Here is a 21,645-nt window from a genome sequence, read left to right on the forward strand (position 1 = left end):
TGGCCCAGTGGACTCTTTTTACTAGAGGAGTATGCTAGTGGAGGTGGGTAAACACACACAGCACGGTGGCCCAGTGGACTCTTTTTACTAGAGGAGTATGCTAGTGGAGGTGGGTAAACACACACAGCACGGTGGCCCAGTGGACTCTTTTTACTAGAGGAGTATGCTAGTGGAGGTGGGTAAACACACACAGCACGGTGGCCCAGTGGACTCTTTTTACTAGTGGAGTATGCTAGTGGAGGTGGGTAAACACACACAGCACGGTGGCCCAGTGGACTCTTTTTACTAGAGGAGTATGCTAGTGGAGGTGGGTAAACACACACAGCACGGTGGCCCAGTGGACTCTTTTTACTAGAGGAGTATGCTAGTGGAGGTGGGTAAACACACACAGCACGGTGGCCCAGTGGACTCTTTTTACTAGAGGAGTATGCTAGTGGAGGTGGGTAAACACACACAGCACGGTGGCCCAGTGGACTCTTTTTACTAGTGGAGTATGCTAGTGGAGGTGGGTAAACACACACCACGGTGGCCCAGTGGACTCTTTTTACTAGAGGAGTATGCTAGTGGAGGTGGGTAACACACACCACGGTGGCCCAGTGGACTCTTTTTACTATAGGAGTATGCTAGTGGAGGTGGGTAACACACACCACGGTGGCCCAGTGGACTCTTTTTACTAGAGGAGTATGCTAGTGGAGGTGGGTAAACACACACCACGGTGGCCCAGTGGACTCTTTTTACTAGAGGAGTATGCTAGTGGAGGTGGGTAAACACACACAGCACGGTGGCCCAGTGGACTCTTTTTACTAGAGGAGTATGCTAGTGGAGGTGGGTAAACACACACAGCACGGTGGCCCAGTGGACTCTTTTTACTAGAGGAGTATGCTAGTGGAGGTGGGTAAACACACACAGCACGGTGGCCCAGTGGACTCTTTTTACTAGAGGAGTATGCTAGTGGAGGTGGGTAAACACACACAGCACGGTGGCCCAGTGGACTCTTTTTACTAGAGGAGTATGCTAGTGGAGGTGGGTAAACACACACAGCACGGTGGCCCAGTGGACTCTTTTTACTAGAGGAGTATGCTAGTGGAGGTGGGTAAACACACACAGCACGGTGGCCCAGTGGACTCTTTTTACTAGAGGAGTATGCTAGTGGAGGTGGGTAAACACACACAACGGTGGCCCAGTGGACTCTTTTTTCTAGAGGAGTATGCTAGTGGAGGTGGGTAACACACACCATGTGGCCCAGTGGACTCTTTTTTTACTAGAGGAGTATGCTAGTGGAGGTGGGTAACACACACCACGGTGGCCCAGTGGACTCTTTTTCTCCCAAGATATGGCTTATGTATTTGTTATGATATGCGAAATCCTGTACATATTCATGAGTATGCAGAGTAGCAGTACACTAGCTCCTATTACATTGAACTTTTCAGGGAACTTGAAAGGTAACTTACATGTGGTATTGCTTCTGAAGTGGATTTTTTGCGAAGTATATTACAAAGAACCTGATAGTTGACTGATATTAACTGGATGTCCCTGGAAGTTAATTTAAATTGTATGTTTGGCCCCTCAGGATTCTCTTGAATCCAACAGAAAAGTGTCTGCAGTCTTCTATCACTCACAGTGTTCCACATTTCTCATACAAAATGCCCTTTTAAGATGAGTGATCATATCGCTCCCCTACCTATCCCATTAGAATGAAGTGATATTTGAGGGATGCAATCTTCTTACAGTACGATCTAGTGGGAGAGAGAAGGATAAACTAAGTATGATTGGAGGCATGTAGTTGAAAAGCATGACAAGTCCTATATGATCCTTAGGGAGGGAGAATGTCTAGGACCTGGATCTATCACTCATATTGTTTCTAGTTTTAATGAAATAGCAGGAAACAGGCTGTCCTCTCTACCTCTGTTACAGAAGTAGGGTCATCATTTGAACCAGTTTACTACAGCAGAATTGTTTTTATTATTTTGTGGATTATAATTAATGGTCATTTGTGTGACGGTTGATAAATTCTTAGTAAAATTAAATCATGTCTGAAATTGCAAAGTGGAAATTACAAACTTCTGAAACCTTTCTAAATCTCAAATACACACCAATGTTTAGTTATCCTGCAACAGGATGCTCAAATTAAGATCCTGTATCTGTAAATGAAATACCCTGGTATTTATTGGTGCAGTCCATGCTTGACTGCTGCTTGCCCAACTCTAGCTACATGAGTTACTCTTGACTTAACCTCATCCCCAGGATAATTGCTCTTGCACATACCAGTTCAACAGATAGGGAGCCAGCTGGTGGGCGAGAATACTATTGACCAGCATTTCTTCAATCAATCATTATGCCCCTGATTAGGTGTGTTAGCGCTGGGCTGGAACAAATACCTAGGCATCCTATAGATCTCCAGGACCAGGATGTTTCTCCATTAGCACTGAATGTAGTGATTCAAATCATTTTAAAGGAAAGCGTCTGTCATAAAAACGCAAATACAAGTTAAGAGCCGACTGTAATCGGCCAATATGGAAATGTTCTGTTCTGTTTTTGATGATGTGAAGTGTTGTAAGATGTAAGAAATCAGTGTATAGGCTGGGGTATTCTGTGAGACCAAGTAATAATCTCAATTTGCCCTCTGCAGCTTTGTGTTGCCTCATCCAAGCACAGAGAACACTTTGAATTTCAGAGTTTTCGTCCTTGGCTGGAAACCAATAGTGATCTAGTAGCACAGAGAATTGATTTTGTCAGAAGTGTGCTTGTCCGTATGTATGTGTGTGTGTGATAGAGAGGGAGAGAGAGAGAGAGAGAGAGAGAGAGAGAGAGAGATGTGTCCAGCTGGTATCACAATGTATATCAAAATTAAATTATGGCTAGAACACCTCTTGTTGCCATGGAGTCTGTCCATTCAAGCATCTCCAAAGAATCTAAATCTCTGCAAACAGCTCTTTTCTTTGGTATACCTTTTATGTCTCTGTCTGCTTTCACGTTCCACAAAACATACAGGATTGGTATTCATGGTTCCATAACAAAACCAGGCACTTGGATAAGCCAATTAAAACAAAACAAAAAACAAGAATAGAATGTTAAGATAAAGGAATGACTGATCTCCACAGAGAGTGGGAGCCAATCTGAAAATGATTGGTTGACTTTCCTGGGGCAAAGTTCTCCCCACATCAATAAAACATAAACATGAATAAATGCACTGCTTTCGGCCTTTCCTGGGTCCTTACTTAATTTCATGTATGCAAGTGAGTGATGATATGCATTGAAATGTGTGTTTACCTAGAAGGCTCAAAATAATTTTATTTGCCATTATTGTTTGTTTTGTTTTGGATATTTACATAAATGCAATAATGCATCATAAAAACTCTTGAATTTGGCATGTGCCTTTTGCGACATCAATAGTCAAGCATTGCAGATACAGTATGTTAGAGGTTCATTGCTGCTCGGTCCCTGGTGGCTGCAGTATTTGCATGTATATTAGTTGTTCTCGATTGACATGAACTGCAGTTGCGCTGCCTACCAATAATGAGAGAGACGTAGGAACATTTTGTCTCCAATGATGTACCCGTGATGAATCCACTTAGCGACAATTTCTCCTTCTAGTTATCTGCCTGGGCAGCATGCTGCCCTGCGGTGGATTGCTGTTGACCCAATTCTATGGGTCAGTATAGTTAACAGTCATGAAGCCAATGGGGAGAAACAACAGATATGTGGAAAATTCTCTCACAATTTAGACAGCATTGACTAAATGGATGCTTAGCCTGAACCCAAATCTTGGCCACTTGTGTGAGGGTCAATTACACCCAAATCAACAGATCATCTCACATGGATTTGTATGATTTGTTCTTCATTAGGCTAATGGTGGGTGAAATCATGAAACTTATGCCAATGATGTCACAATGTAATTGTCACCACACATGCCTCTGGCATCACTTAAGCTGTTAAAATGAAGGACAACCAATGCCTTTTGGTATGATATGATATGGCGTCATTATATTCCCTCCAGAAAGAGGTTTAGTTGGCAGTTGAAATCTTATTACAGACAGATGTAATTTACCATGTGAAGTGTCAGACTCCGTTGCCACTGACCCATCATAACCAGCAAAACATGAAGAAACGAATACTACACCTAGAATTTTTGGGATGAGGGTTATTCCGTTGTCCCCATAGGAGAACCCTTTGAATAAGTCTTGATGGTTCTCGGTAGAACACTTTTGGTTTCAGGTAGAACCCTTTTGGTTCCAGGTACTATCCATTCTAGAACCAAAAGGGTTATCCTATAGGGACAGCCGAAGAACCCTTTTGGGTTCATGTACTATCCATTCTAGAACCAAAAGGGTTATCCTATAGGGACAGCCGAAGAACCCTTTTGGGTTCATGTACTATCCATTCTAGAACCAAAAGGGTTATCCTATAGGGACAGCCGAAGAACCCTTTTGGGTTCATGTACTATCCATTCTAGAACCAAAAGGGTTATCCTATAGGGACAGCCGAAGAACCCTTTTGGGTTCATGTACTATCCATTCTAGAACCAAAAGGGTTATCCTATAGGGACAGCCGAAGAACCCTTTTGGGTTCATGTACTATCCATTCTAGAACCAAAAGGGTTATCCTATAGGGACAGCCGAAGAACCCTTTTGGGTTCATGTACTATCCATTCTAGAACCAAAAGGGTTATCCTATAGGGACAGCCGAAGAACCCTTTTGGGTTCATATACTATCCATTCTAGAACCAAAAGGGTTATCCTATAGGGACAGCCGAAGAACCCTTTTGGGTTCATGTACTATCCATTCTAGAACCAAAAGGGTTATCCTATAGGGACAGCCGAAGAACCCTTTTGGGTTCATGTACTATCCATTCTAGAACCAAAAGGGTTATCCTATAGGGCAGCCGAAGAACCCTTTTGGAACCTTTTTTTCAGAGTGTAGGCTACACTGTTTGGTGGACATTTTTTCCTCCTCGTGTTTTTCAGAGGCAATTAGTTCGAACATCAGAGCCATTTAACTAAATCTATATTCCAAATTGATTCTGACTCTGGTCTTGGTCCTTGCAGACATGGTGCATTTAGTTATGCAAATGGTTATCTTTCTCCTTGATTGGTTAATTAACCTGGAATGGAGATAGTCCATGCCTAGCAGAGCTGTCGTTTGATGGGTAAATTGTGGGTCAATTGGGTTTTTAGCATTTTGGTGTCGGGCTGGAGGCATGGCATTGTTCTTTAACTCTTGTGTGGCTTCTTTGGTTTAATGGCTCGTTCTATGGGTCCCATAAGGTTAATGTGTTTAAACTCACTGTAATTGAGCTTTCGACCTCTCTTTCAGTCCCCATTTTTTATTCATGATGCTACGGCACATTGTTGATCCTCTCTTGATATTTATCTTCTACTCTCTCTATCTCACTCCCTCTCTCCCGATCTCTCCCTTCACTCTCTCTCTTTCTCTATCCCCCCTTTTACCCTCTCCTCCTCTCTTCCTCTCTCTATCCCCCCTTCACTCTCTATCCCCCCTTCACTCTCTATCCCCCTTCACTCTCTCTCTCTCTCTCTCTCTCTCTCTCTCTCTCTCTCTCTCTCTCTCTCTCTCTCTCTCTCTCTCTCTCTCTCACTCACTCACTCACTCACTCACTCACTCACTCACTCACTCACTCACTCACTCACTCACTCACTCATCTATTTAGGGCTCCCAAGTGGCGCAGAGATCTAAGGTACTGCATCTCAGTGCTAGAGGCGTCATTACAGACCCTGGTTTGATCCCTCTCTCTCTGTAAGATCCACTTCCGGCCAAGTTTCAGACTCCTGGTTTTTGACTCAAATGTCTTGGTACTTGGTCAATTTCATGATGCCGTTGGCAGTGTTGGAAAAAGTAATTAATTGTCATACTTGAGTAAAAGTAAAGATACCTTATTAGAAAATGACTCAAGTTAAAGTGAAAGTCACCCAGTAAAATACTACTTAAGTAAAAGTCTAAACATATTTGGTTTTAAATATACTTAAGTATCAAAGGTACATGTAAATCATTGTAAATAAGAATTTGTTCAGAACTGACTTGCCTGGATAAATTGAGGTTAAATAAAAAATAATTGCTCAAATATACTTAAGTATCAAAAGTAAAAGTGTTCCTTATATTGAGAAAACCAGACGACACCATTCGTTTGTGTTTTCAATTTATGGATCACCAGAGGCACAACACTCAGACATAACTTACAAACAAAGCATTTGTGTTTGTGGGTCCGCCAGATCAGAGGCAGTAGGGCTGATAAGTGAGTGAATTTAACCATTTTACTGTCCTGCTAAGCATTCAAAATGTAACATGTACTTTTGGGTGTCAGGGAAAATGTACGGGGTAAAAAGTAAACAATTTTCTTTAGGAATGTAGTGAAGTAAAAATAAAAGTAATCAAAACGACTTAGTAGTACTTAAAGTATTTTTACTTACTATAATTTCTATTTTATATAATATATATATATATATATATATATATATTTTTTTAAGGGGTGGATCAGCTTCAATATTGCGGATAGATTGTGGCTTCCATCAATGTAATTGTCTGCATAATTTCCAATCCCCCATTTTTTTTTGGGGGGGGGGGGGGGGTGGTAGATATGCACATACCTACAGATTTTTTAGAATATACCTTCACTTTTCCCTGCAAACCCTACCACCCCTCCCCCAATTGGAATAAACTAATAAACAATAGCACTTAGGCTTCTACCTTCGGTTTATACACATTTTACAGACACAATCTATTTTGTAATAGTTATATTTTGTTTGTTTTTAGTCCTACCTCTATTTCTGATGTCCATCCAGTTTGATTTCTATTTGCTGCTGTGCTATTTCACAAAATATCTGAACCTATATACATTTTACATTGGTTATGTTGTTGTTATTAGTCCCACCCTTCAGCTCCATTCAACCCCTCCCATCTAATGTATCTCTTAACACCATCCATTTTGGATTTCTATTTGCCATATATTTTTCAACTGTGCTGTGATGCTTCACAAAAGTACTGAACCTTTCTATTCTCATAGCTTCTACAGATTGTAAATTAAAGATAAACATTTTTGCTAAAATAATTATTATATTATTGATTGATTGACTATGACTTTTCAAATCACCCAGTATTGCTATCTGCAATGTTAGTTCAAGGTAAATGTTGCAATTCTTCAGCCATTCCTGGACCTGTGACCAAAAACGAGAAACATATGGACAATACCAAAATAAATGATCTAATGGCTCTGCCTCCTCGCAGCAAAATCTTGTATCCCCCATATATACTACCTTTCAAAAGTTTGGGGTCACTTCGAAATTTCCTTGTTTTTGAAAGAAAAGCACATTTTTGGTCCATTAAAATAACATCAAATTGATCAGAAATACAGTGAATTTTGTAAATGACTATTTTTTATGGAATATCCACATAGGCGTACAGAGGCCCACTATCAGCAACCATCACTCCTGTGTTCCAATGGCACGTTGTGTTAGTTAATCCACGTTTATAATAATTGTAATAGTCTAATTGATCAGAAAACCCTTTCGCAATTATGTTAGCACAGCTGAAAACTGTTGTTCTGGTTAAAGAAGCAATAAAATTGGCCTTCTTTAGTCTAGTTGAGTATCATGAGCATCAACATTTATGAGTTCAATCACAGGCTCAAACTGGCCAGAAACAAAGACCTTTCTTCTGAAACTCGTCAGTCTATTCTTGTTCTGAGAAATGAAGGCTATTCCGTGCGAGAATTTGACAAGAAACTGAAGATCTCGTATAACGCTGTGTACTACTCCCTTCACAGAACAGCGCAAACTGGCTCTGTCACACCCTGATCTGTTTCACCTGTCCTCGTTATTGTCTCCACCCCTCCAGGTGTCGCTTTTTTTTCCCAGTGTATTTATCCCTGTGTTTCCTGTCTCTCTGTGCCAGTTTGTCTTGTATGTTCCAAGTCAACCAGGGTTTTTCCCGTTCTCCTGCTTTTTGCTATTCTCCTTTTTCTAGTCCTCCCGGTTTTGACCCTTGCCTGTTTCTGGACTCTGTATCCGCCTACCTGACCATTCTGCCTGCCCTGACCTCGAGCCTGTCTGCCACTCTTTACCTCCTGGACTCTGATCTGGTTTGGACCTTTTGCCAGGTCCACGACCATTCTATTGCCTACTCCTTTTGGATTAATAAACATTGTAAGACTCCAACCATCTGTCTCCTGTGTCTGCATCTGGGTCTCGCCTTGATACTAACCAGAATAGAAAGAGGAGTGGGAGGCCCCGGTGCACAATTGAGCAAAAGTACATTAGTATCTAGTTTGAGACAGATGCCTCACAAGTCCTCAACTGGCAGATTCATTAAATAGTACCCGCAAAACACCAGTCTCAATGTCAACAGTGAAGAGGCAACTCATTAGATACACTAATGCACTTGTCCTCTTGCTCAGTTGTGCACCGGGGCCTTCCACTCTTTCTATTCTGGTTCGAGACAGTTTGCGCTGTTAGTAACAAGTTTCAATACATTTTGGTAGCATTTCTATGTTGAAGATTGAAAAATAATTTGGTGCATTTTTCCCCATATTCCATCCAGTTTGCTTTATTTTTATAATATTATACTGGATCTTGAATAAGTTCCTCCATTTATTTTTATTTTTCCTCTGACTTATTCTGTGCCTCTATGGTACAGTTTTTACTGCTATCTAACTGGACTGTTAGTCCTTCAATTTCCTTTGTTGATATGGACTCTTTTAATCTAAATTGCTTTGTTTTATAGATGAGTACTGAATTGCATGGCCTCTAAAGGCACATTTAAAAGTGTCCCATACAATGTAATGATCCGACCGCATTCTGTCCCCTATCAACACTTTGACTTTTGATGACAGAGAGAATGACATAAGAAGGTAATCAAGACGACTAGCTTGATTAAGCCTCCGGCCATGCATATCTCACTAGGTCAGGATATGTAAGCCTACATATCCACTAATTCTAATATATCCATGACATTCCTGATTTCCTTAAGTGCCTGAGGGTGATAGTTTGTAGTGTGATTTCCTTTACGGTCCATAGAGGTATTAACATCCCCCACCATAGTGTAGAGTTGATAAATTCTTATATATTTTCAAAGAAGCTTTGATCATCATTATTTGGACCATATAGGTTAATAAGCCATATCTGTTTATTGTCCAAAAACATATTTAAAATAATCCATCTACCTCGATGATCTGTTTGGACAATTTAAACATTTGAATCAAAATGACTGTTAATTAGTTAATTAGTATCCCCCCCCCCAGTCCTTATTCCACAAAACTTCATCTAAAATTGTTGAATGAGTTTCCTGGAAACAATACATATTATATTCCTTCTCTTTTTGTTGACCTTTTTGTTGACCTGATTAAAGGTCTTACTCATGTTGGCTATGGGGAATGTGATCACACAGTTGTCCGGAACAGCTGATGCTCTCATGCATGCCTCAGTGTTGCTTGCCTCGAAGCGAGCATAGAAGTGATTTAGCTCGTCTGGTAGGCTTGTGTCACTGGGCAGTTCGTGGCTGTGCTTCCCTTTGTAGTCTGTAATAGTTTGCAAGCCCTGCCACATCCGTCGAGCGTCTGACCGGTGTAGTATGATTCAATCTTAGCCCTGTATTGACGCTTTGCCTGTTTGATGGTTCGTCGCAGGCCATAGCGGGATTTCTTGTAAGCTTCCAGGTTAGAGTCACGCAACTTGAAAGCGGCAGCTCTACCCTCTACCCTTTAGCTCAGTGTTGCCTGTAATCCATGGCTTCTGGCTGGGGTATGTACGTACAGTCACTGTGGGGACGACGTCCTCGATGCACTTATTGATAAAGCCAGTAACTGATGTGGGGTATTCCTCAATGCCATCAGAAGAATCCCGGAACATGTTCCAGTCTGTGATAGCAAAACAGTCCTGTAGTTTAGCATCTGCTTCATCTGGCCACTTGTTTATAGACTGAGTCACTGGTTCTTCCTGCTTTAATTTTGCTTGTAAGCATGAATCAGGAGGATGGAGTTGTGGTCGGATTTACCAAATGGAGGGCGAGGGAGAGCTTTGTACACGTCTCTGTGTGTGGAGTACAGGTGACCTAGAATTGTTTTCACTCTGGTTGCACATTTTACATGTTGATAGAGATTTGGTAGAACTGATTTAAGTTTCCCTGCATTAAAGTCCACTAGGAGCGCCGCCTCTGGGTGAGTGGTTTCCTGTTTGCTTATTTCCTTATACAGCTAACTTAGTGCGGTCTTAGTGCCAGCATCTGTTTCTGGTGGTAAATCAACAGCCACGAAAAAATATAGCTAAGAACTCTCTAGGCAAGTAGTGTGGCCTGCAATATATCATAATATACTCTACTTCAGGCGAGCAAAATCTAGAGATTTCCTAAGATTTCGTGCACCAGCTGTTGTTTACAAATATGCACAGACCCCGTCCCCTGTCCCCCGTCTTACCGGAGTGTGCCTTTCTATCCTGCCGGTGCAGCATATTTCCCGCTAGCTGAATATCCATGTCGTCATTCAGCCACTATTCTGTGAAACATAGGATATTACAGTTTTTGATGTCCCGTTGGTTGGATATTTGTGATCGTACCTCGTCTAACTTATTGTCCAATGATTGCACGTTGGTGAGTAATATTGACGGTAACGGCAGCTTTCCCACTCGCCTTCTGCGGGTCCTGACCAGGCATCCGGCTCTTTGTCCTCTGTACCTGGGTTGCTTCCTCTTGCGAATAACTGGGATGTTGGCCCTGCCAGGTGTTTGGAGAATATCATGTGAGTCTTGCTCGTTGTTGACAAATTCTTTGTCTAATCCGAGGTGAGTGATCGCTGTCCTGATATCTAGAAGCTTTTTTCTGCCGTAAGATACGGTAGCACAATAGGTTGGGCGCCAGTAAAACTGCTGCCATTTCTTCCAGCGCCATCTTACATCTAATGTCAATTGCTTCTGTTTCTTGGCCCAAGCAAGTTCCTTCTTCTTATTGGTGTCCTTTAGTAGTGGTTTCTTTGCAGCAATTCGACCATGAAGGCCTGATTCACTCAGTCTCCTCTGAGCAGTTGATGTTGAGATGTATCTGTTACTTGAACACTGTGAAGCATTTATTTGGGCTGCAATCTGAGGCTGGTAACTAATGAAGTTATCCTCTGCAGCAGAGGTAACTCTGGGTCTTCCTTTCCTGTGGCGGTCCTCATGAGAGCCAGTTTCATCATAGTGCTTGATTGGTTTTGCAACTGTACTTGAAGAAACTTTCAAAGTTCTTGAAATTTTCTGCGTTGACTCATCTTCATGTCTTAAAATAATGATGGACTTTCTTTTCTCTTTGCTTATCTGAGCTGTTCTTGCCATAATATGGACTTTGTCTTTTGTCAAATAGGGCTATCTTCTGTATACCACCACTAATTTGTCACAACACAACTGATTGGCTCAAACGCATTAAGAAGGAACGAAATTCCACAAATTAACTTTTAACAAGGCACACCTGTTAATTGAAATAAATTCCAGGTGACTACCTCATGAAGCTGGTTGAGAGAATGCCAAGAGTGTGCAAAGCTGTCAACAAGGCAAAGGGTGGCTCATTTGAAGAATCTCAAATACAGAATATATTCTGATTTGTTTCACACATTTTTGGTTACTTAATTATTATTTTTTTAACTAGGCAAGTCAGTTAAGAACAAAATGTTAACTGCAGTACATCATTCGATGTATAGAATATACCTTTATCAGAAAATGTTGAGACATCCATGCTTTTCTAAATGGAAAAATACAAACCACCATGACTTTTTACAGAAGGGGGGTCCTTAGAGGAGCCAATGATGTGCTTTGGTGAAGTCACATCACATGCAACTCCTCTGTGTGGTTCCCTTTCCCTCACATGCAGTAAAGCTCAGAGCTAGCTACTTAAATGCTCAGAAAGTCGTTAAATAATCTGTACATTTCTCCTTCAATAAAAAATGGAAACTCAATCTCTGGTAAATGAAGAGTTTTATTCAACATTAAACCAAATGTTCATGGAATTTGTTTGTAGTAAATTGCTCAACTGTGAAACTACAATTCAAGTGGGAGGGACCTGAAAGTCATAGGCAAGAGACAAGGAAGGCATTATTTTCTGTAATTCTTCAGTCATTTTGGCATGACTACTAATATGATCTATTTAAATATATTTTTGTAAAATGGCAGGAATGAATTATTCTTTCCAGAAAACATAATTTCAGGTACTGTGAATTACTAAAAACAATATAATTTTGAATTCAAACACCGCATTTCTAGTAGAAAACACGCGTTTGTATGATTTTAGTAATTGCCGTTGTATAGTCCTCCTCTCTCATGTCTGACCCCTCTATCTGTCATGCACCTTAAGCATTCCCAAAATAAATGTATAATGCCATTGGAGTGACAATAATGCATTTGAACACCATTTCACACTGCCCTCTGTGAATGTGTAGACATTTATGGCCCATATTTCCCTTCCCACAAACACTTTGTGTGCCCATCCACTGTGAAGACAAAACAACATAATAGCAAAATAATGTACTTGTAGAGTACAACCATAACTAGTACTACAGCAATTGAATGCTTGTAGAACTAGAAAACCTAAATCAACACATTATTGGTTGAATACGGACTGTTTACATTTTTATGTTGCAGTCTGCACTATGAAAAGTTATCTGATTTTATATATTTGAAGGATAGAGAGAGAAGGAGAAAGAGAGGGGAGTTAGAGATTGAGCGAATGAGAGAAAGATAGGTGGGAGGACTAGCTGTACTTCATTTTGTTGTTCACTGAACAATTTTCTGAATCCGCTGAGGGACTGTCACAAGACTTGACAGCTTGCATGGCTGTTCAGATCATTGCATCCAACAGACTGGCAGATCTAGACAACTTGTGGATCATTTGTCATTGTGCTGTCTTACGAAGATTATATTTTATGGTAATGTAGCAATCATAGTGCATATTCCATGCTGTTAGACACAGGTAATAAATGTTGTAAGTGAATTTGATTGCAGACGTACAGTAGATGTGCCTGCAATTGCATATAATTAAAGTGCTTTTGTTGTTATTTTTAGGTGATCCTGACCTTGACGAAGCAGTATGACTTTAACTTGGGTGCTTTCACTGAGAGTTCTCTGTGGAGGTAAGACTTCATGAACATGTTGTAATTCATATGTGCTGAATCTACTGTAGGGCTCTGTTCTAAAACAATTAGGGTTGCAAAGTTACTGGTAATGTACCAAAGTTACCAGAATCGTCTGTAATGTTGGTAATTAACAGGTAATCTAGGGTCAATTTTGTAATTTATGTATTCACATATAATATTACTATTTTTTTATATCATTGTCCATATTGTCCATACTTATTTAGTGGATAGACCATATGGTTCAAGATAAAGTAGTGCAATTAATTTAAAAAGCATGTAATTATCAATGGCATTATTTTCAATTAACTGCATCTCTTCCAACTATTTACTTTTTCCAGACCTGCCACCAGTTTGGAGCCGAAACATTTACAAAAAAGACATACTGACATAGTAAAATAAATTAAAGTGTGTAAAAAAATAAAATAAAGGATGTTGTTTGCTGAAACCCTCATAATAAACATCAATGTTATTCACTAAGTTGATGGTTTATATTTAGCATAATGTTTTACAGCTTTATCATTCTATTTTAAAAATAATTTCATTTTAATGTATTATTTTATACATTTTATATATTTTATTTGTGATAAGGCTACAAACTTCTTGGAATAACCCTGAATTGTAAACTGTCCAGGTCAAAACATATTGATGCAATGGTAGCTAAGATGGGTAGTGCTCTGTCTGTAATAAAGTGTTGCCCTGTTTCTTGATATTGCTATCAACAAAACAAGTCCTACAGACCCTAGTTTTGTCACACCTGGACTACTGCCCAGTCATATGGTCTAGTGACACTAAGAAGAGCATAGGCACATTACATTTGGCACATAACAGAGCTGCCCAGATAGCCCTTAAATGTACACAGAGAGCTAACATCAATGACATGCATGCCAATCTCTCCTGGCTCAAAGTAGAGGAGAGATTGACTGCATCACTACTTGTCTTTGAGAGAAGTATTGACATGTTGAAAGTACCAAGCTGTCTGTTCAAACGACTAGCACACAGCTCGGTACTCACCGTCTACCCGACCTTCCCAAATTCCCGGAGACAGTGGAACAATGGTTCTCATGTGAGGCCCCGGGTTGCCTGGGAGTCCTACCGGAGAATAGGAAACGAAGATGCTGTAAGAGAGGGAGATGGGGGGCTTAGTGAGATTAAGACACTGGGCGACTCGTCCTTCATTACTGAGCATACTACTCACCAATGTTTCATCATTGGGAAATAAACTTGAACTCAGTGCGAGGATCTCCTTCCAGAGGTACATCAGATTCTTCAACATACTCTGTTTTTCAAAGAGCTGTCTTTCCTCCAACATCCAAATTAATTATATACAACCAGCTGGATTTACAGTTCTTTGAGCGGATAGGAAGAGGACTCTCTGGCAAGAACAAAGACGGAGGGCTCTGCTTTATGACCAATAACAAGTGGTGCAACGGGGAAAACGTGCAGGAACTTGAGAGCTTATGCTGTCCCGACATGGAATACTTGGTCATCAAATGTGTACATCCCGCCACAAGACTACAACAAAAATGCTCTCAAAGATCTTCATTGGACCCTGAACAAACTGGAGACCGGGTACACGGAGGCCGCGTTCATTATTGTGGGGGACTTTAACAAAATAATTTAAGAACTGTGCTGTTACTGTCCAACTAGCAGAGATTCTATGCTGGTCCACTGCTACATGGCTTTTTGATATGGGTATAATCTCCCATCCTCCTTTCAGCAAATCTGACCATGACTCCATTTTTCTTCTTCAAACAAAGACTCAAGAGGGGGTTTCAGGTCTGTACAATACTGGTCTGGCCAATCAGAATCCATGCTCCAAGACTGCATTGATTACGTGGATTGAAATATGTTCCGGATTGCCTCTGGGGATAACATCAATGAATACGCCAACTCAGTCACTGGATTCATAAAAAATGCATAGACGATGTGATACTGATGCTGTCTTTCAAAATGTATTCGAATCAAAAACTGTGGATTGATGGCAGCCTTGTCGGGAAACTGAAGGAGAGAGATGCTGCTTATGAACACGGCAAGGTGAACGTGGACAATTGTATGGTTAAACAGTACAAGTACGACCTACGCAGATCTATCAAGATGGCGAGAAACAAGTATAGGGTCAAAGTGGAGGAGCAATTCAGCTAGTTGGATGCAAGGCGTATGTGGCAGGGGCTTCTAACAATCACTGCTTACAAAAAGAAAGCCAGGCACGTCACAGACACCAACACCGCCCTACCAGACAAGCTAAATACCTTTTTCTCACGCTTCGAGCAAGAATATTCTGAGCTGTCGAGGAGAGTTCCTGCGGACAACGAGGACTACTTACGGTTGTGCTTACGGTTTCCATGGAAGACATATGTAAGTAATTCAAATGTGTTAACCCTTGCAAGGCAGTCGGCCCAGACAGCATCCCTAGCCGCGTCCTCGGAGCATGTGCAGACCAGCTAGCTGTTGTGTTTTCTGACATTTTCAATCACTCGCTAACTAAGGCCATTATCCGCACCTGCTTCAAGATGTTCACTTACCCTGTGACCAAGAAAGGGAAAGTAACTGAACTGAATGACAACCAACTGTTAGCATTCACTTCCGTCATCATGAAGTGTTTCGAGAGGCTAGTCAAAGACCATATCAACTCCTTCCTCCCTGACACACTCGACCTCTCCAATTTGCCTACTGCCCTCACCCCTGGACAAGAGGAATGCATATGTAAGGATGCTGTTCATCGACTACAGCTCGGCCTTCAATACCATAGTGCCCTCTAAGCTCACCACAAAGCTCATGGCCCTGGGACTGAACTCTTCCCTATGAAACTGGGTCTTGGACTTTGTGACGGGCCACCCCCAGGTGGTATGCAACATTACCTCCTCCACACTGATCCTCAACATGGGGCCCCACAAGCATGCGTCCCCTCCTATACTCCCTGTATACCCATGACTGCGTGGTCTCACACAGTTCCAACTCCATCATGCTAACGACAGTAGTAGGCCTTATTACCAACAACAATGAGGTGGTCTACAGGGAGGAGGTAGGCCCTCTGATGGTGTGGTGCCAGTTAAACAACCTCTCTCTCAACATCAGCAAAACAAAGGAGCTGTTTATGGACTTCAGGAGGAATCAGGCTGGGCACGTCCCCATCCTCATCCACGGTGCCGCCGTGGAGGCGGTCAACAACTTCAAGTTCCTCAGCATACACATCTCCAAGGAACTGAAATGTTCAAACCACACGGACACCATGGTGAAGAAGGCACGACAGTGACGCTTTAAACTCTGGAGGCTAAAGAAATGTGTTCTGTACCCGAGAGCCCTCACAGTGATTTACAGGAGCACCACCGAGAGCATACTGTCGGGCTGTATCACAGCATGGTACGGCATCTCCACCGTCACTGACCATAAGGCACTACAGAGGGTGGTACGCTCAGCCGAATGCACCATTGGGTGCACACTGTCAGCCCTCCAGGACACCTACAACATCAGGTATTGCAGGAAGGCCAAGAAGATCATCAGGGACCTCCCTAGTCATGGCCTGTTCTCCCCACTTCCATCACTCAGACTTGGGTGGTACAGGAGTATCATGCCTAAAACTAACAGACTAGCCAATAGCTTCTACCCGCAGACCATCAAGCTGCTGAATAGTCACCACTAGTCAGCTACCTGCTTCCACTGACCCCTCCTGACAGCTTATGTAAATAAAGTATTTATGTTTTTATTTTTAATACATTCGCAAACATTTCTAAAAACCTGATTTTGCATTTTCATTATGGGGTACTGTGTGTAGATTGATGAAGAAAAAATTTAATTTAATACATTTTAGAATAAGGCGGTTACCTAACAAAATGTGGAAAAAGTCAAGCAGCCTGAATACTTTCTGAATACACTGTGCAAGTTTTGGAGAGGTGCGGGGGGCAGGAGCCTGCCACCCTGGGCACCAGGGAAGCAGCAGTAATAAAATAGCCGGATAAACTGAGATCGCCAGTCCAGGTGAAAAAAGAATTGGAAAAAACTCTTCCAATTCTTTCAATGCATTTTTCCGCAAAAGGTGGGTAAACTATTGGTGGGGAAAGTGGGTAAACTGTGTTCTGTGTTTACCCTCCCGGAGAGCTGTTGTGGGGGGTTAAGTGCCTTTCTTCCAGGGCACAACGGCATCAAGGATTAGATACCAGCAACCCTCCGGCTGCTAGCTCTCTTCCCCTCAGATTTTTCCCATCGGATCCGGGATTCAAATCGACTCTCTAACTACTAGGCCACCTGTCTTATCTTAACTACCTTGCTATTGGTCAATGTTGATTTTCCTAATCCAGGAAATTCCCTGATGTTGGTTTTGATTGAATAATGCCCCTAACCATTTGTTGCAGAGCCAATACACACAGTACATGCAATAACTGCAGGCCTACCAATCCATTCACCCTATATCGTATGTTGAGTTACTGTATGCTGTCACATCATAAATAAGAATGGAATTCATGAAGGATTATATGGAGGCTGATACAGGCTCTTGTATTTCTTCCTCTCACCTTTTCCTAAGCCCACAGGAAACTCATTTCATTTTGAAATTACACCTGACAAAAAGACCATCAGTTCACCAAGCAGAGAGACTCAAATTAATTTCTGTTTCACTAGAGGCACCGCTAAGATTTACACCCGACTTGACACGTTTTGAAGGCCCATATTGTGTACAGGTCTTCCATCATCAAGGTGTCTGGTTAACAATAGCACCGCCAGTAAATTAGACTGTACCTCGGGGGATGCTGCAAGGCTCTTAGTATGATATTAAAAAAGGAAAGCATTTGAATGTTATGAAAAGAAACAGAGTAAATGATATCTGTAATAATACGATAAAGGATTTATGGATATAGCCCCTGGGCACTCTGGATGGCAATGGGAAGATCAATTGGTGCCTCGCGAAAGGTATCTTAACAAGCATCTCCCGCAGAACATGTTTTAAAGTAATGACTGCTTCCCTTAGTGAAGGAACTTCCCACTGTAATAGCTTCATATGCAATGCCGTCTTTCCAGCTACAGTTGAGGATATTTGTCAACCGCAATGAAGAGCTCTAAGACACAAATACAAAAGAGTTGAGGAGGAAACCTTTGCAAATGATCTCAACGGCCAATGGAATGATCCAACTTAATGCAAAAGCAGCGATAGCAGACCCGGGGTTTCTATCCAATTATGCAATGAAATTACATTTGGAGGCGCTCAGGTAGAACTGAGAGAGACGAGTGGGTTGTGTGTTTGGTGAGTGGTAATAGAGCTATGTAGAATAGAGAGGGAGGGAGACATATTTACCCTTGTTATAGAACAACACTGGGAGTTGTAGATAAGGGACAGAGAACGTTCAGAGAAGCAAATGTCTTTTAATGTCTTTCATTTGTTTGTTTCTGGGGGGCAATTCAGCATAGCATACTGTGTGGACATAGGCGCTTAAATATGTTATCTCATAAAGCGCTTCAGGGATTTAGGTCAATCGTACACTCATTCAATTAAATAAATTACCAGACAAAATACACTTCATTCACCAAGTTGAAGCACAACAGAGTTTAACTGGATTCTGAAAGGTACTTCATTATATGAAACAATGTAATGTAATCAAATGTAAAGAGACTGTCCTTACATCTTTTTTTTTTGGCACACAAGGCGCAATTTAGAAATGTGGTTGTGCATCAGCAGTTGTTCTCTTGTTATTTCAGTCACTAGCTAGTCACATCCAATGGGCAACAGATTTTCATGCGAATATTCTAAAATGCGCATGAAGAAAATATGCAAATTTCCCCACCAGTGGTGTGTTTCCACCAAACTGGCAGATAAAAATGACTATGTGATGACTAATGGACACAAAATGTACTTTTACGTGTACGTTTTCAAGTACCGAATACAAATGTAAAGTTCAATGTGTTTCCATCGCATTTTCAACATTTACCAATAGCTTTGTCACAAAAACTGTTTTAACTGCGTTAAATAGCAAATGTGCCTACTCTGGTCTGGGAATGTGCGCTCAACAGCTGGCAGATATAGTAAAGAGAGTCTGTGCGGCTAGGCTACTCTACATTATGGGATTATTATGGATAATAATATACAGTATATGGAATATTTTTTTTTTGTCAGCAGCAAGTTTACTTCGATATTACTTCGATATGATGGTTATTATCAATATTTGCGCATAAAGGCGTATTGTCCCATCACTGCAACTCCATATGGACCTTCCTCTAACCCGGACGACGCTTGGCCAATTGTGCGCCGCCTCATGGGTCCCCCGGTCGCTGCCGGCTGCGACAAGCCTGGGATCGAACCGGAATCTGTAGTGACCGCTGCGCTACTCCTGAGACCTATCAGACGGCTTTTATAAAATTGTACCGAAACTTCCCGTTTTCATCACAGTTGTTGTGATTTTTTTTCAAATGCTATTACTTTATTCACATAAAACTGTGGATAGAAACCATGGCAAAATGAGTAGAATTGCATGAAATTTGTTATAAAATTGAAAATCGTCTCTCCTCCCCATGGCAAAATGTGTAAAATTGCAGGAAATCAAATCTAAAATGTTTTTCTCTCTACTGTCAAGAAGACGGCCGCTAAAGTGGCTACATGTGTGGGTATGGATGTGGGTATGCTGACCTGCTTTTTTGTGGCCCCCATCAAAGTTGCCCATCCCTGATTTAGACAGCAATGTAACAGAGGGGGAGAGGTATGTTGGAGAGAGAGTCAGAAGGGAAAATGCAGGGATTGAACTCTGGTCTTCGATGGGGTGCATTCGGAAAGTATTCAGATCCTTGACTTTTTCCACATTTTTTTACATTACAGCCTAATTCTAAAATAGATTACATTATTAAAAATCCTCATAAATATATACACAATACCTCATAATAACAAAGAAAAAATAGGTTTGTAGAAATATTTGCAAATGTATAAAAACAAAAACAGAAATATCTTATTTACATAAGTATTCAGACCCTTTGCTATGAGACTTGAATTTGAGCTCAGGTGCATCCTGTTTCTATTGATCATCCTTGAGATGTTTCTACAACTTGATTAGAGTCCACCTGTGGTAAGTGTAATTAATTGGACATGATTCAGAATGGCACACACCTGTCTATATAAGGCCCTTCAGTTGACAGTGCATGTCAGAGCAAAAACCAAGCCATGAGGCCGAAGGAATTGTCCGTAGAGCTCCGAGAGGATTGTGTCGAGGCAGAGATCTGGGGAAGGGTACCAAAAAACATCTGCAACATTGAAGGTCCCCTAGAAAACAATGGCCTTCATCATTCTTACATGGAAGAAGTTTGGAACCACCATGGCTCTTCCTAGAGCTGACCACCTGGCCAAACTGAGCATTTGGGGGAGAAGGGCCTTGGTCAGAGAGGTGACCAAGAAGCCCGATGGTCACTCTGACAGAGGTCCAGAGTTCCTCTGTGAAGATGGGAGAACCTTCCAGAAGTACAACCATCTCTGCAGCATTCTACCAATCAGGCCTATATGGTAGAGTGGCCAGACAGAAGCCACTCCTCAGTAAAAGGCACATGACTGCCCTCTTGGTGTTTGCCAAAAGGCAACTAAAGACTCTCAGACCATGAGAAACATCTCGTCTGATGGAAGCAAAATTGTACTCTTTGGCCTGAATGCCAAGCATCACGTCTGGAGAAAACCTGGCACCATTCCTACGGTGAAGCATGGTGGTGGCAGCGTCATGCTGTGGGGATGTTTTTCAGAGGCAGGGACTGTGAGACTAGTCAGGATCGAGGGAAAAATGAAAGCAGCAAAGTAGAGAGAGATCCTTGATGAAAACCTGCTCAGGACCTCAGACTGGGGTGAAGGTTCACCTTCCAACAGGACAACGACCCTAAGCACACAGCCAAGACAACACAGGAGTGGCTTCGGGACAAGTCTCTGAATGTCCTTGAGTGGCCCAGCCAGAGCCCGGACTTAAACCCGATCTAACGTCTCTGGAGAGACCTGAAAATAGCTGTGCAACGACGCTCCCCATCCAACATGACAGAGCTTGAGAGAATCTGCAGAGAAGAATGGAAGAAACTCCCCAAATACAGGTCCGCCAAGCTTGTAGCATCGTCCCCACAAGACTCGAGGCTGTAATTGTTGATGAAGGTGCTTCTACAAAGTACTGAGAAAAAGTCTGAATACTTATGTAAATGTACTATTTCAGTTTTTGTAAAAAATAAAACGCTTGGTCATTGTGTGTAGATTGATGAGGGAAAAAATAATTTAATACATTTTATAATAAGACTGTAACGTAACATAATGTGGAAAAAGTCAAGGGGTGTGAATACTTTCTGAATGCTCTGTATGTGGTAAGAGCAGCAGCCGGGCACATTTCTGTTAAACCACGGGCTCTGCACTTAAAAAAGATATCTAAGTATTAGACTTACTCCAGCCATATCAATGGAGAACAACTCATACTGTGTTCCTTACATGGTCTTCTTTACTGTTCACAGATCAGTGGACTATGGGAGCACTTATATAAAACTGAATAAAAAGGTTGGGTCAACCTTGGCTTGCCTATACGTCTGCCCAACCAACAAGAGAAAGGTTTGTA

At 41.6% G+C, this 21,645-nt stretch overlaps 1 protein-coding gene across 1 annotated transcript in view; it reads left to right on the forward strand.

Moving 5' to 3' along the window:
* Positions 1-21,645, forward strand: part of sorcs3b (sortilin related VPS10 domain containing receptor 3b) — a 65,218-nt gene that overhangs the window by 19,461 nt on the left and 24,112 nt on the right. Inside the window, exons 2-3 of the mRNA XM_064932515.1 lie at positions 13,032-13,099; positions 21,545-21,638. Coding sequence (XP_064788587.1) covers positions 13,032-13,099; positions 21,545-21,638 — 162 coding nt within the window. The remainder of the gene's footprint in view (positions 1-13,031; positions 13,100-21,544; positions 21,639-21,645) is intronic.

The sequence above is a fragment of the Oncorhynchus masou genome, chromosome 23, assembly GCF_036934945.1.
Source record: "Oncorhynchus masou masou isolate Uvic2021 chromosome 23, UVic_Omas_1.1, whole genome shotgun sequence".
Taxonomy (NCBI): domain Eukaryota; kingdom Metazoa; phylum Chordata; class Actinopteri; order Salmoniformes; family Salmonidae; genus Oncorhynchus; species Oncorhynchus masou.